General features: G+C 45.1%; 1 protein-coding gene across 1 annotated transcript; it reads left to right on the plus strand.

The window, feature by feature from the left end:
* The first annotated feature begins 85 nt into the window (after positions 1–85).
* On the plus strand, positions 86–7,651 carry LOC110506983 (TNF receptor-associated factor 6). Its single transcript, XM_036981458.1, has 8 exons — positions 86–183; positions 1,020–1,333; positions 3,756–3,906; positions 4,018–4,176; positions 4,451–4,522; positions 5,127–5,204; positions 5,493–5,777; positions 5,891–7,651. The coding sequence occupies exons 2-8, from the start codon at positions 1,020–1,022 to the stop codon at positions 6,485–6,487; spliced, it is 1,656 nt and encodes a 551-aa protein (XP_036837353.1). The 5' UTR covers positions 86–183; the 3' UTR covers positions 6,488–7,651.
* Positions 7,652–12,190: the final 4,539 nt, after the last annotated feature.

Here is a 12,190-nt window from a genome sequence, read left to right on the forward strand (position 1 = left end):
AAAATTAGAACCGTTGTTTTTATTTTCACCACGTCCAGTCAGTGGCGGTAATGTCTTACTGATTCCTTTGCCGCCCGGCATAAACCACCAATGAGGCAGAGAAGAAGGCTGACGAAAATGCAGGAAGTAATTAATTAGCTAAGGAGAGTCAGTCAAGAAAACTGATGTTCTTTCAAGGCTACGGTAAGCATTAACACGCATATTGTCAAATATTCCAACACCATGGACTAATACATGAATCATGCATACATGTGTTTATTACAGTGTTTAGTTTTGTTAGTTTGTTGAAATGTCATCTCAAGCACTTCGAAGTTCCGTGTCAGCATCATCGCTACCACACCGCTAGCCAGCTAGCGTTAACTTGTTGTGCAATGATTTGTGATTATTACTTGCTTCTGAACTTGTCTTCTCATATTTGATCTTCGGATATTGAACAGCTAACCACTTATGTTACCACGAGGTCAGACGGGTTTTGTTGTTTACAGATATTGACATACTATCTGAAATATTAGCTATCCAGCTACTTTGCTTGAAATACATGAGGAACTGAGATTCCCCCGCCTATTGTGCCCCTGACCTGACAAGCTAGCAACCCACATTGCTGGTTTTTAAGCTCGCAATATAATTTCTAGCCCTATATAGGTAAATTACTGTAGTTTCAGACTGTAACCACCATGTCAATTGGCTAACGCAAAAGGCATTGAATTGAGGATGTTCGCTAGGTGTTGTCTCCTTTGTGGTATATCCTTACCTTTGGTCCCCTGAGTCATGTACAGTCATTATGCAGTTTCTTATCTCGGGCTGATCTGAGAACAGAGCTCAGGAGACAGTTGAGTCCAAGTGGAACTGATGACACACATTTCAAGAAGGAAACATTCCAACCGTCTTGAGAGAGAAACATAGCCCAGTTATTTCCACAGAAGGCATATTTTTCGTTGTAATAAAACACTTTGTGAATACTTGTGGAGGGGTAATGGCTCGTATCTCTTTTTCTCCACTTTTCTCTCCGCCCTGTGTAGATGTCCTGCTTTGAGATTGATAAGAGCAGCCTGGAGAATGATGAAGCGTGTTGCGGTGGGGCGGCCGCGTCACAGCTGTCCAACTGTGCGCTGGCCATGCTGGAGAAAGAGGGCAGCGACTCTGCGCTGAGCCCCACGGAGAGTACCCCCACCAGCCTACAGGGCGGCGCCCCACTGCAAGGCTACGACGTGGAGTTCGACCCTCCGCTGGAGAGCAAGTACGAGTGCCCCATCTGCCTCATGGCCCTGAGGGCAGCCGTGCAGACGCCGTGCGGCCATCGCTTCTGCCGCAGCTGCATCGAGAAGTCCATCCGGTAAGCCTCCCCGGTACCCATACTTACAGGATAATGATACATTTACATGTTAGTTATCTAACTTTCTGTGTCCTGCTTTGGGAAAATACCCTCCAGGATTTAAATAACAACATCCATGTCCATGTGCCGGGGTTAGCCAATGGTTATCTGTCGTCACGCTGCATTTCTGTCATAGGGATGACGCATGAGGTTTATTTTGGGTTAAAAAAACAAACCCTGCAGGTCACAGGGACATCTAAAACGAGAGAGAGTATGTAGAAATAACAATAGACCTATATTTTCATATAAATTCCCTTTTTCTGGCCCTCGTATCGATTTTGACAATCAAATAGGTCATGGAAAGATCTGTGTGGCCCTCCATAGACTTTCAAAATCCCCATGTGGCGCTAGAGCCAGAAATGTTTTGGCGCCAGTCTGAGATAGACTCAAGTTTTTGCTTTGACTCCTGGAGAGGTCATAGTCGTGTGCCTGTAAATATTCAACTCTAGAATGATTTTTGTCGGCCACCAGATAAGATGGGCAATGCAGGTGATTCTATAATTGCAGAACATCTCTATACATCATATAGCTAGCTATGCATTACAACAGCCACGTGACATAACAGTTGGGATTATCAATGACTGTCAATCATTCACGGATTTGGTGGGCAATGACAGCCTCTTGGGTTACTGATTTACTGGATAAATGATTGGCCATATTCTGGAAGATTTGATCTGTCACTACCTTCACTTCCCCACAATTACAGTACCAAGCTACTGTCGTTATTGCAGCACTGTTGTGATGTTTGTATTCTGTGTTTTTCATTGGTGCTCTTTTCTGAATTTGCTGAATGGCACGTATTTGTGTGTCCCTTTTCACAAGATGATGATGATGAGTACATGGACAGTTTTTTTCAAATGAATAAGTCCTCAAAAGATAATGGTTGTAAGTGATCTCAAAAAGGAGCCTTCTCATTGGACAAGTTCAGGTAGTAGGGCTACCTCCATTTTAAAATCAAATCAAATCAAATTTTATTTGTCACATACACATGGTTAGCAGATGTTAATGCGAGTGTAGCGAAATGCTTGTGCTTCTAGTTCCGACAATGCAGTAATAACCAACAAGTAATCTAACTAACAATTCCAAAACTACTGTCTTGTACACAGTGTGAGGGGATAAAGAATATGTACATAAGGATATATGAATGAGTGATGGTACAGAGCAGCATAGGCAGATACAGTAGATGGTATCGAGTACAGTATATACATATGAGATGAGTATGTAAACAAAGTGGCATAGTATAGTATAAAGTGGCTAGTGATACATGTATTACATAAGGATACAGTCGATGATATAGAGTACAGTATATACGTATGCATATGAGATGAATAATGTAGGGTAAGTAACATTATATAAGGTGGCATTGTTTAAAGTGGCTAGTGATATATTTACATAATTTCCCATCAATTCCCATTATTAAAGTGGCTGGAGTTGAGTCAGTGTCAGTGTGTTGGCAGCAGCCACTCAATGTTAGTGGTGGCTGTTTAACAGTCTGATAGCCTTGAGATAGAAGCTGTTTTTCAGTCTCTCGGTCCCAGCTTTGATGCACCTGTACTGACCTCGCCTTCTGGATGATAGCGGGGTGAACAGGCAGTGGCTCGGGTGGTTGATGTCCTTGATGATCTTTATGGCCTTCCTGTGACATCGGGTGGTGTAGGTGTCCTGGAGGGCAGGTAGTTTGCCCCCGGTGATGCGTTGTGCAGACCTCACTACCCTCTGGAGAGCCTTACGGTTGAGGGCGGAGCAGTTGCCGTACCAGGCGGTGATACAGCCCGACAGGATGCTCTCGATTGTGCATCTGTAGAAGTTTGTGAGTGCTTTTGGTGACAAGCCGAATTTCTTCAGCCTCCTGAGGTTGAAGAGGCGCTGCTGCGCCTTCTTCACAATGCTGTCTGTGTGAGTGGACCAATTCAGTTTGTCTGTGATGTGTATGCCGAGGAACTTAAAACTTGCTACCCTCTCCACTACTGTTCCATCGATGTGGATAGGGGGGTGTTCCCTCTGCTGTTTCCTGAAGTCCACAATCATCTCCTTAGTTTTGTTGACGTTGAGTGTGAGGTTATTTTCCTGACACCACACTCCGAGGGCCCTCACCTCCTCCCTGTAGGCCGTCTCGTCGTTGTTGGTAATCAAGCCTACCACTGTTGTGTCGTCCGCAAACTTGATGATTGAGTTGGAGGCGTGCGTGGCCACGCAGTCGTGGGTGAACAGGGAGTACAGGAGAGGGCTCAGAACGCACCCTTGTGGGGCCCCAGTGTTGAGGATCAGCACTGGTTTCTCCTGTTGGTTAATGAATGAAACCCTGGTCTCAAGCATCATACTGATCTCTCTCTTTCTCTCTTTCTTTCTTTCTTTCTCCCCCCCCCCCCCCCCCCCCCCCCAGTGATACAGGGCAGAGGTGTCCAGTGGATAACGAGGTACTACGGGAAGACCAGCTGTTCCCAGATAACTTTGCCAAGCGAGAGATCCTCTCCCTAACGGTGCGCTGCACCAACGTAGGCTGCACTGACAAAATGGAGCTTCGCCGCCTGGATGTAGGCATCTTTCTCCGCAGACAATGGCTGACACCTTAGTTCATATCACTTCAACCGTGTTGCCATGTTGAAACCAAATGATTAGCTCACTCTGCCATCTCACCCTGCCAGGGCCATGTTACGAAATGTGAGTTTGCCACCGTGCCTTGTCCGCTGTGCCAGGACGCGGTGTGGAAGAGCCAGCTGGAGATGCACCAAAGCCAACACTGCCAGCGGAGACCTGTGTCCTGTCCCGACTGTGTAGAGAGCTTTGTTTACGAGGACAGCAAGGTAAGCATCACCAACTTATTCATGCTGAGTGCACTATCCTGAATAAATAAAGATTCATTGGATTGACTACCGGGTGCACCGCCTCAGTTAGCTTAGCTAGCAGCACAGCGCTTTCAAAGAAAACGTGACCATAGTCTCAGTCAGTAAGAAACTGTGTTCGTTCTCCATTTGAGCTCCCCTTTAATGTTCACTGAAAAAAGTGGACAGACTGTCTGTTATTTCTGAAGCTGGTCATGTGACAGACTTTTGAACATTGTTTTTGTTGTGTCCTCAGATTCATGAGTCGCTGTGTCCCTTTGCCAACGTGGTGTGTCAGTACTGCGGTATGGAGCTCATCAGAGACCAGGTGGGGAAGGAGACCTGATGGCTGCCGTTTTAGGTTTAGTAATCAGCTAAATCTATGAGATGATGATGATGGTGGTGTAGAGCAGTAGTCCTGATTACTAAACCTATGAGATGATGATGCTGGTGGTGGTATAGAGCAGTAGTCCTGATTACTAAACCTATGAGATGATGATGATGGTGGTGGTATAGAGCAGTAGTCCTGATTACTAAACCTATGAGATGATGATGCTGGTGGTGGTATAGAGCAGTAGTCCTGATTACTAAACCTATGAGATGATGATGATGGTGTAAAGTAGGAGTCTCCAACGTGTGGCTCGCGGGCAGATTTTGGTCCAGTTCACATCTGCTTGCGGCCCACACAAACCTATGTGTAACTCAATCGTTCATGAATGATTGTGGACTGCTAAACGTTGCTGGGCGGCAATGGACCGCAATGCTAACCCTTGGACACAGATAGGTTGCCTACTTTTCCTCTGGAAAAAGTATTCTCTTTGTAACAAGCTTCTACACAGGTCAAGCGAACTTGTTCTCAACTAGCCTACCTGGTTAAATATAGGTGAAATTTAGAAAAATGTAGGATCTGACTCGTGGTGTTTCTGTTTCAGTTGGAATCTCACTATGACACCGACTGTCCGAAGGCTCCGATTGCCTGTACCTTCAGCACTTTTGGATGTCGAGAGATGGTAGGTCGCCGAGTTAGAGTCAACCTCAACACTTTCTGAGTCATTTACCACCTGTGTTCTGTGACTACTTTGCCTTGTCTAAAACAAACCCCATAACCCAAGGCCGAGATACCCAAGATCCACTTCTCGTGGCCTCTGGCAGGACTAGGTAGAGTTTCCACATCTACTCCCGTCCAGCCGATACTTTCAGGTCTAACAAAAGAGGGTTTTTAAACCGGACAAAGCTTCCACTTCCAACCTTGGTTCAACACAGTGGCTCTTTTTTAAAGTCTTTATGTGCTATTTCAGATGCAGCGCAATGACCTGGCGCAGCACATGCAGGAGTTCACTCAGATGCACATGCGCTGCATGGCTGAGTACCTGCACAGGCACAGCCTTACCGGGTACACCCAGCCACCTTCTTCTGAGGACCGAGGGGCTGCCGCCGCAGAGCTGGGGGCACACCCAGGAGCTAGCAGCAGTGGCGCCCCCTGCCAGTGCTGCGGGGAACTGCAGACCATGCGGGAGACCACCCAGCAGCTGGAGGGCCGTCTAGTGCGGCAGGACCACCAGCTACGTGAGCTGAGCATTCAGGTGGAACAGATACAAATTCATTCTCTCATTTGTGATGTTGAATTCACTTGTTTGAATGAAAAACGTCTACAACTAAACAACCATTTTGTTTTCTATTATCATTATTCCCCCAGGCGGGGCTGGTGGCGGAGCTCCGTCGTAAGGTCACCTCGCTGGAGGAGAACCTAAAGGAGCTGGAGGCCAAGCAGTGCCAGGGTGTGTACGTGTGGCCCTTGGAGGGCTTCTCGGGCTACCTACGTACCCAGGCTGCCGGACAGCCTGTTGTGGTGCACAGCCCGGGCTTCTACACGGGCCGGCCGGGCTACAAGCTGTGTCTGCGCCTCCACCTCCAAACGCCCTCGGCACAGCGCTGCTCCAACTACATCTCACTGTTTGTTCACACCATGCAGGGGGAATTTGATGGGCAGCTGTCGTGGCCCTTCCAAGGCACCATCCGGCTGGCCGTGCTGGACCAGGGGCCTGAGGGCCAGCACCATGTGGAGGTGATGGAGACCAAGCCCGACCTGCAGGCCTTCCAGAGGCCCACCATCCAGAGGAACCCCAAGGGCTTTGGCTACGTCACCTTTCTGCACTTGATGGAGCTACAGCAGCGGGGGTTTGTGCACGACGACACGCTGCTGGTGCGCTGCGAGGTGACGCCGCGCTTCGACACCGCCCTGAGGCGCGAGGGGGCGGCCATGCAGCCCAGAGGGCCCGAGGCCTCGCTGTGAGGACACTTTTAACGTTCCAAGTGACGAGGTCAATCGCCACCAACGTTATCAGTACAAAGTATCAGTTTGCCGTTTTCCTGAGTTGTTGTATCACACAGGATCATTGCATTGGGTTCAGTCATGACCAACATCATGGGAAAGTGTACAGCTCAGTTGTGGGTTTTTATCTCCAACTCCAAAAGGCTTTTCTTTGCTGTAGCTGTTGAGTGATGGACTGGATGTTGGTGGCGATGAACACCAAGGTTTCCTGCAACAAGTCGAGAGCTTGGGGCTGTATTATTTTCTGCATTTTTGTCAAAATTGAGTTATTGACATTAGCCTTATTCGGTTCAATGTTCTCTACCTATATATTCCTCCAAATACCCCAATTCATGTTAAGTTCAAAAGAATACAAGATTTTAAAAAAAATAGCTGACACCATTTAAACCAATGAGGTTTCAGAACTTTAAAGCCGATCTCACAATCATCTATTTGCAGACAGAACGTTCTAGTCCCAAGCTCTGTGTTCCATCACTGATCCAGCAATGTGTCGCAGGCTACTGTACTGCTCAAAATAGATAGGATTTCAAAATGTCTTATGGTGCCTACATTAGGTTGTAATAAACATGACTTTGGTTTCAGTGCATACAGCTTTGTAGTGGAGACCGGGCAAAGTCTCGTTAATTATCATAACATGTTATTACAGTTTGATATTTATGTCAAGCTCAAAGTCATGTTTATGACAACTTTATGTTGGCATTAAAGAAGCCAATTCAAATAAGATGTTACTAGAAGTGTATTTCTGTTGGAGATTAGGAAGGGGACAGAGAGTGATGTAGGACAGAGAGCTACTCAATCAAATGAATCCCTTTTAGCGCTTTCTACAAAGCACAGCGAGGGCTGGGGCAGGACCATCTGTAGGCAGGAGATGACCAGACGCAGAACTACCTATCAACTTATTGTACATCCTGGATGACGAGAGTCAGGATCACTGGCATTTCCCTGGTCTTCTGGTTGGAGGATCATACAGGGAAGATGGGGACAACGTCCTAACCTGGTCTTAAGACCTCTTCTGGTTGGAGGATCATACAGGGAAGATGGGGCAACGGTCCTAACCTGGTCTTCTGGTTGGAGGATCATACAGGGAAGATGGGGCAACGGTCCTAACCTGGTCTTCTGGTTGGAGGATCATACAGGGAAGATGGGGCAACGGTCCTAACCTGGTCTTCTGGTTGGAGGATCATACAGGGAAGATGGGGCAACGGTCCTAACCTGGTCTTCTGGTTGGAGGATCATACAGGGAAGATGGGGCAACGGTCCTAACCTGGTCTTCTGGTTGGAGGATCATACAGGGAAGATGGGGCAACGGTCCTAACCTGGTCTTCTGGTTGGAGGATCATACAGGGAAGATGGGGCAACGGTCCTAACCTGGTCTTAAGACCTCTTCTGGTTGGAGGATCATACAGGGAATATGGGGCAACGGTCCTAACCTGGTCTTCTGGTTGGAGGATCATACAGGGAAGATGGGGCAACGGTCCTAACCTGGTCTTCTGGTTGGAGGATCATACAGGGAAGATGGGGCAACGGTCCTAACCTGGTCTTCTGGTTGGAGGATCACACAGGGAAGATGGGGCAACGGTCCTAACCTGGTCTTCTGGTTGGAGGATCATACAGGGAAGATGGGGCAACGGTCCTAACCTGGTCTTCTGGTTGGAGGATCATACAGGGAAGATGGGGCAACGGTCCTAACCTGGTCTTAAGACATCTTCCCAGACAAAAGAGCTGTGCATGAAGACGTCTTCTGCAGAAGAGATTTCCTGAACAATGGCTGTGCGTTAGGCCATACAATAAGCAGTGACATATGAATGAGTTGGTATACACAGTGGTGTAAAGTACTTAAGTACTACTTGTGTTTTTCTTTTGGTGGTATCTGTACTTTACTATTTATATTTTTGACAACTTTTACTCCACTACATTCCTAAAGAAAATAAATGTACATTTTCCTCCATACATTTTCCCTGTGACACCCAAACGTACTGGTTGGTTACATTTGGAAATGCTCAGGCAGGACAGCAACATGGGCTAATCATGCACCTATCATTTTGTTTTTTACCTTTTATTTTAACTGGGAATAAATTGAGGCCTAGGTTTCTTTTCCAGCTGTGCCCTGTATAATACAATATAAATATACACATTATACACAACATATTACAATACAAAACACAGGCATGTTAAGCACTATTAAAACATCACAAATCATTCAGAAAAAGTCCCCAATCAATACATTAAATTGCCTCAAACAGCACCAGAACATCAAAATGAAATGTATTTATATTTTTTGGGGGGCAATGTGGTGCATTTAAGCTAAAACCAGATTTACCTAGCTCGGTGGAGACCCTAGGAACGTCGAGTTAACGGGTTAGGCACCTCGGGTGTCTATACTTCAAAAGAAAAGTTAGATAAGACGGAAGTTTATGAAGCAGGGCCTTGTAAACAAAAAGGGAGTCATGTAGAGAGACCTACGGGTCTTTAGCGAAGTCCAGCCAACCTTTTGATACAGGATGCAGTGTTGTGATGAGTATCAAATCTGTCGCCCGTAACAACGAAGGGCAACGTGGTAGATGGAATCCATAGCTTTAAGACTAGTAGCAACTGCATTTGGATAAATAATCACCACAATCAAAGAACAGATGAAAAGGTTGACTGAATAATCTGCTTCCTACTGCTGAGAGAAAGGCTCCATCGATTTCTGTAGAAAAAAAGACCGCTTTAAATCTTCGCTTCTTAACCAACTTAACTTACTCCCTATGTTTATTTTAAACGTCAAATCCATATTAATCCAAATGTCTTATTTATTTGCAGGAACACGTTCGATTGGAGGACCATCTAATGAGTGAACATGTAGTTCATCTGAAACGTTCTTACGAGAGTTTAAAAACATGTATTTAGTTTTGTCCATATTAAGCACAAGTTTTAAATCGGCAAGGGATTCCTACATAGCTATAAAATCGGACTAGTTTTGACACAGCCAGATCAATAGGGGCGGCAGGTAGCCTAGTGGTCAGAGCGTTGGAAGTGGAAGGTTTCTAGATCGAATCCCTGAGCTGACAAGGTTGTTGTTCTACCCTTGAACAAGGCAGAACCCACTGTTCCTAGGCCGTCATTGTAAATAAGAATTTGTTCTTAACTGACTTGCCTAGTTAAATTAAAAAACTAGTCGGGGCAATAGTGTACATAATAGTATCATCCACATTTAAATTAAGTTAACAGTTAACAGTTAACCAATGTAAATAGTGAATAGAACAGGTCCCAAAATCAGGATTTGACAGTTTTTCAGAATTTACCCAGGTTCCCATTACAATCCCAAAGAGCAGTTACATAATTCCATTTAGCCTTGCTGATTTGTCTTGCACAATAATTCCTCAGTTGCTTAAAGCTTGCCGGGCCTGTGTCTCTTTTATCGTCTCTTTTATAAATGACCTCTGATCATTCTGGAGTGTACCAGGCATTCCATCTACCTTTAACCCTTCATATTTTTAAAGGGAGCATTGAAGAAAGGCTGAAAGCCTAAATCATGTTGATGGATAGCTGAAATACAATCAAGTTCACTAAAATAAAGATTAAAAGCCTGTTCACTTAAGTTTTTAAAGTTCCTCTTTGTGTTCAGATGAGGTTTAGATTTGTGTTGTCTCACATCAACAGTCAGTTTATTTTATTATTTTACCCCCCCCCCCCCCCCCCCCCCCCCCTTTTTCTCCCCAATTTCGTCATTTCCAATTCCGATCTTGTCTCGTCACTGCAACTCCCCAACGGGCTCGGGAGTGGCAAAGGTTGAGTCATGCGTTCTCCGAAATATGGCCCGCCAAATCATGCTTAATTAAACACCTGCCAGCCTGGAGGAAACACCTGACGACTGAGTCAGCCTGCAGGCGCCCAGCCCGCCACAAGGTGTTGCTAGAGCGCGATGAGCCAAGTAATGTTACAGTATCATAACACATGAAACCAGTCGTGACACCTTCATGCATGTTACAGTATCATAACACATGAAACCAGTCGTGACTCCTTCATGAATGTTACAGTATCATAACACATGAAACCAGTCGTGACTCCTTCATGAATGTTACAGTATCATAACACATGAAACCAGTCGTGACACCTTCATGAATGTTACAGTATCATAACACATGAAACCAGTCGTGACTCCTTCATGAATGTTACAGTATCATAACACATGAAACCAGTCGTGACACCTTCATGAATGTTACAGTATCATAACACATTTATGAAACCAGTCGTGACACCTTCATGCATGTTACAGTATCATAACACATGAAACCAGTTGTGACACCTTCATGAATGTTACAGTATCATAACACATGAAACCAGTCGTGACACCTTCATGAATGTTACAGTATCATAACACATTTATGAAACCAGTCGTGACACCTTCATGCATGTTACAGTATCATAACACATTTATTCAGCATCATGTATAAGGGGCCTATGGCGTATTCACCAGTTAGCATACTCTTTCCATAGGATACTGACCCAATGTAAACAGAGTCACAGGTACTGAGAAAAACTACGCTTTGCTTTGTGTATTGCTCAACAGGAAAGAAACGTACTCTTGCATCAAAGTTACTGTAGGTGCTTGTGTCAACAAGTGGCATGATTCCATTCCTAACAATTAACATCCATCCAGTCCATTCATACCCAAAAAGGGAAGTCAACCAGGGCCCAGGGAGAGGACGGATTGAGTTATCCGTTTGGAATTAGATCAATGCCTTCTGTTGCCAAGAAAGACTGAAGACTGTCGAGCAGAGTCATAATACATGTTCTCCCTGTGTCTGTGGCGTTATTATCAGAGCAGCAGAGATAATAAATGTTCTCCCTGTGTCTGTGGCGTTATTATCAGAGCAGCAGAGATAATAAATGTTCTCCCTGTGTCTGTGGCGTTATCAGAGCAGCAGAGATAATCAATGTTCTCTCTGTGTCTGTGGCGTTATTATCAGAGCAGCAGAGATAATAAATGTTCTCTCTGTGTCTGTGGCGTTATTATCAGAGCAGCAGAGATAATAAATATTCTCTCTGTGTCTGTGGTGTTATTATCAGAGCAGCAGAGATAATCAATGTTCTCTCTGTGTCTGTGGCGTTATTATCAGAGCAGCAGAGATAATAAATATTATCTCTGTGTCTGTGGTGTTATTATCAGAGCAGCAGAGATAATAAATATTCTCTCTGTGTCTGTGGTGTTATTATCAGAGCAGCAGAGATAATCAATGTTCTCTCTGTGTCTGTGGCGTTATTATCAGAGCAGCAGAGATAATAAATGTTCTCTCTGTGTCTGTGGCGTTATTATCTGAGCAGCAGAGATAATAAATGTTCTCTCTGTGTCTGGCGTTATTATCAGAGCAGCAGAGATAATAAATGTTCTCTCTGTCTGTGGTGTTATTATCAGAGCAGCAGAGATAATAAATGTTCTCTCTGTGTCTGTGGCGTTATTATCAGAGCAGCAGAGATAATAAATGTTCTCTCTGTGTCTGTGGCGTTATCAGAGCAGCAGAGATAATCAATGTTCTCTCTGTGTCTGTGGCGTTATTATCAGAGCAGCAGAGATAATAAATGTTCTCTCTGTGTCTGTGGCGTTATTATCAGAGCAGCAGAGATAATAAATATTCTCTCTGTGTCTGTGGTGTTATTATCAGAGCAGCAGAGATAATCAAT

The sequence above is a fragment of the Oncorhynchus mykiss genome, chromosome 6 (assembly GCF_013265735.2).
Source record: "Oncorhynchus mykiss isolate Arlee chromosome 6, USDA_OmykA_1.1, whole genome shotgun sequence".
Classification (NCBI taxonomy): domain Eukaryota; kingdom Metazoa; phylum Chordata; class Actinopteri; order Salmoniformes; family Salmonidae; genus Oncorhynchus; species Oncorhynchus mykiss.

Bases quoted from the DNA above. Each gene is read 5' to 3' on its own strand.
- LOC110506983 (XM_036981458.1), top strand. From the start codon at position 1,020: ATGTCCTGCTTTGAGATTGATAAGAGCAGCCTGGAGAATGATGAAGCG. The intron at 3,907-4,017 runs GTAGGCATCTTT...TCACCCTGCCAG, and splicing joins TGGAGCTTCGCCGCCTGGAT to GGCCATGTTACGAAATGTGA. The intron at 5,778-5,890 runs GTGGAACAGATA...TTATTCCCCCAG, and splicing joins TACGTGAGCTGAGCATTCAG to GCGGGGCTGGTGGCGGAGCT.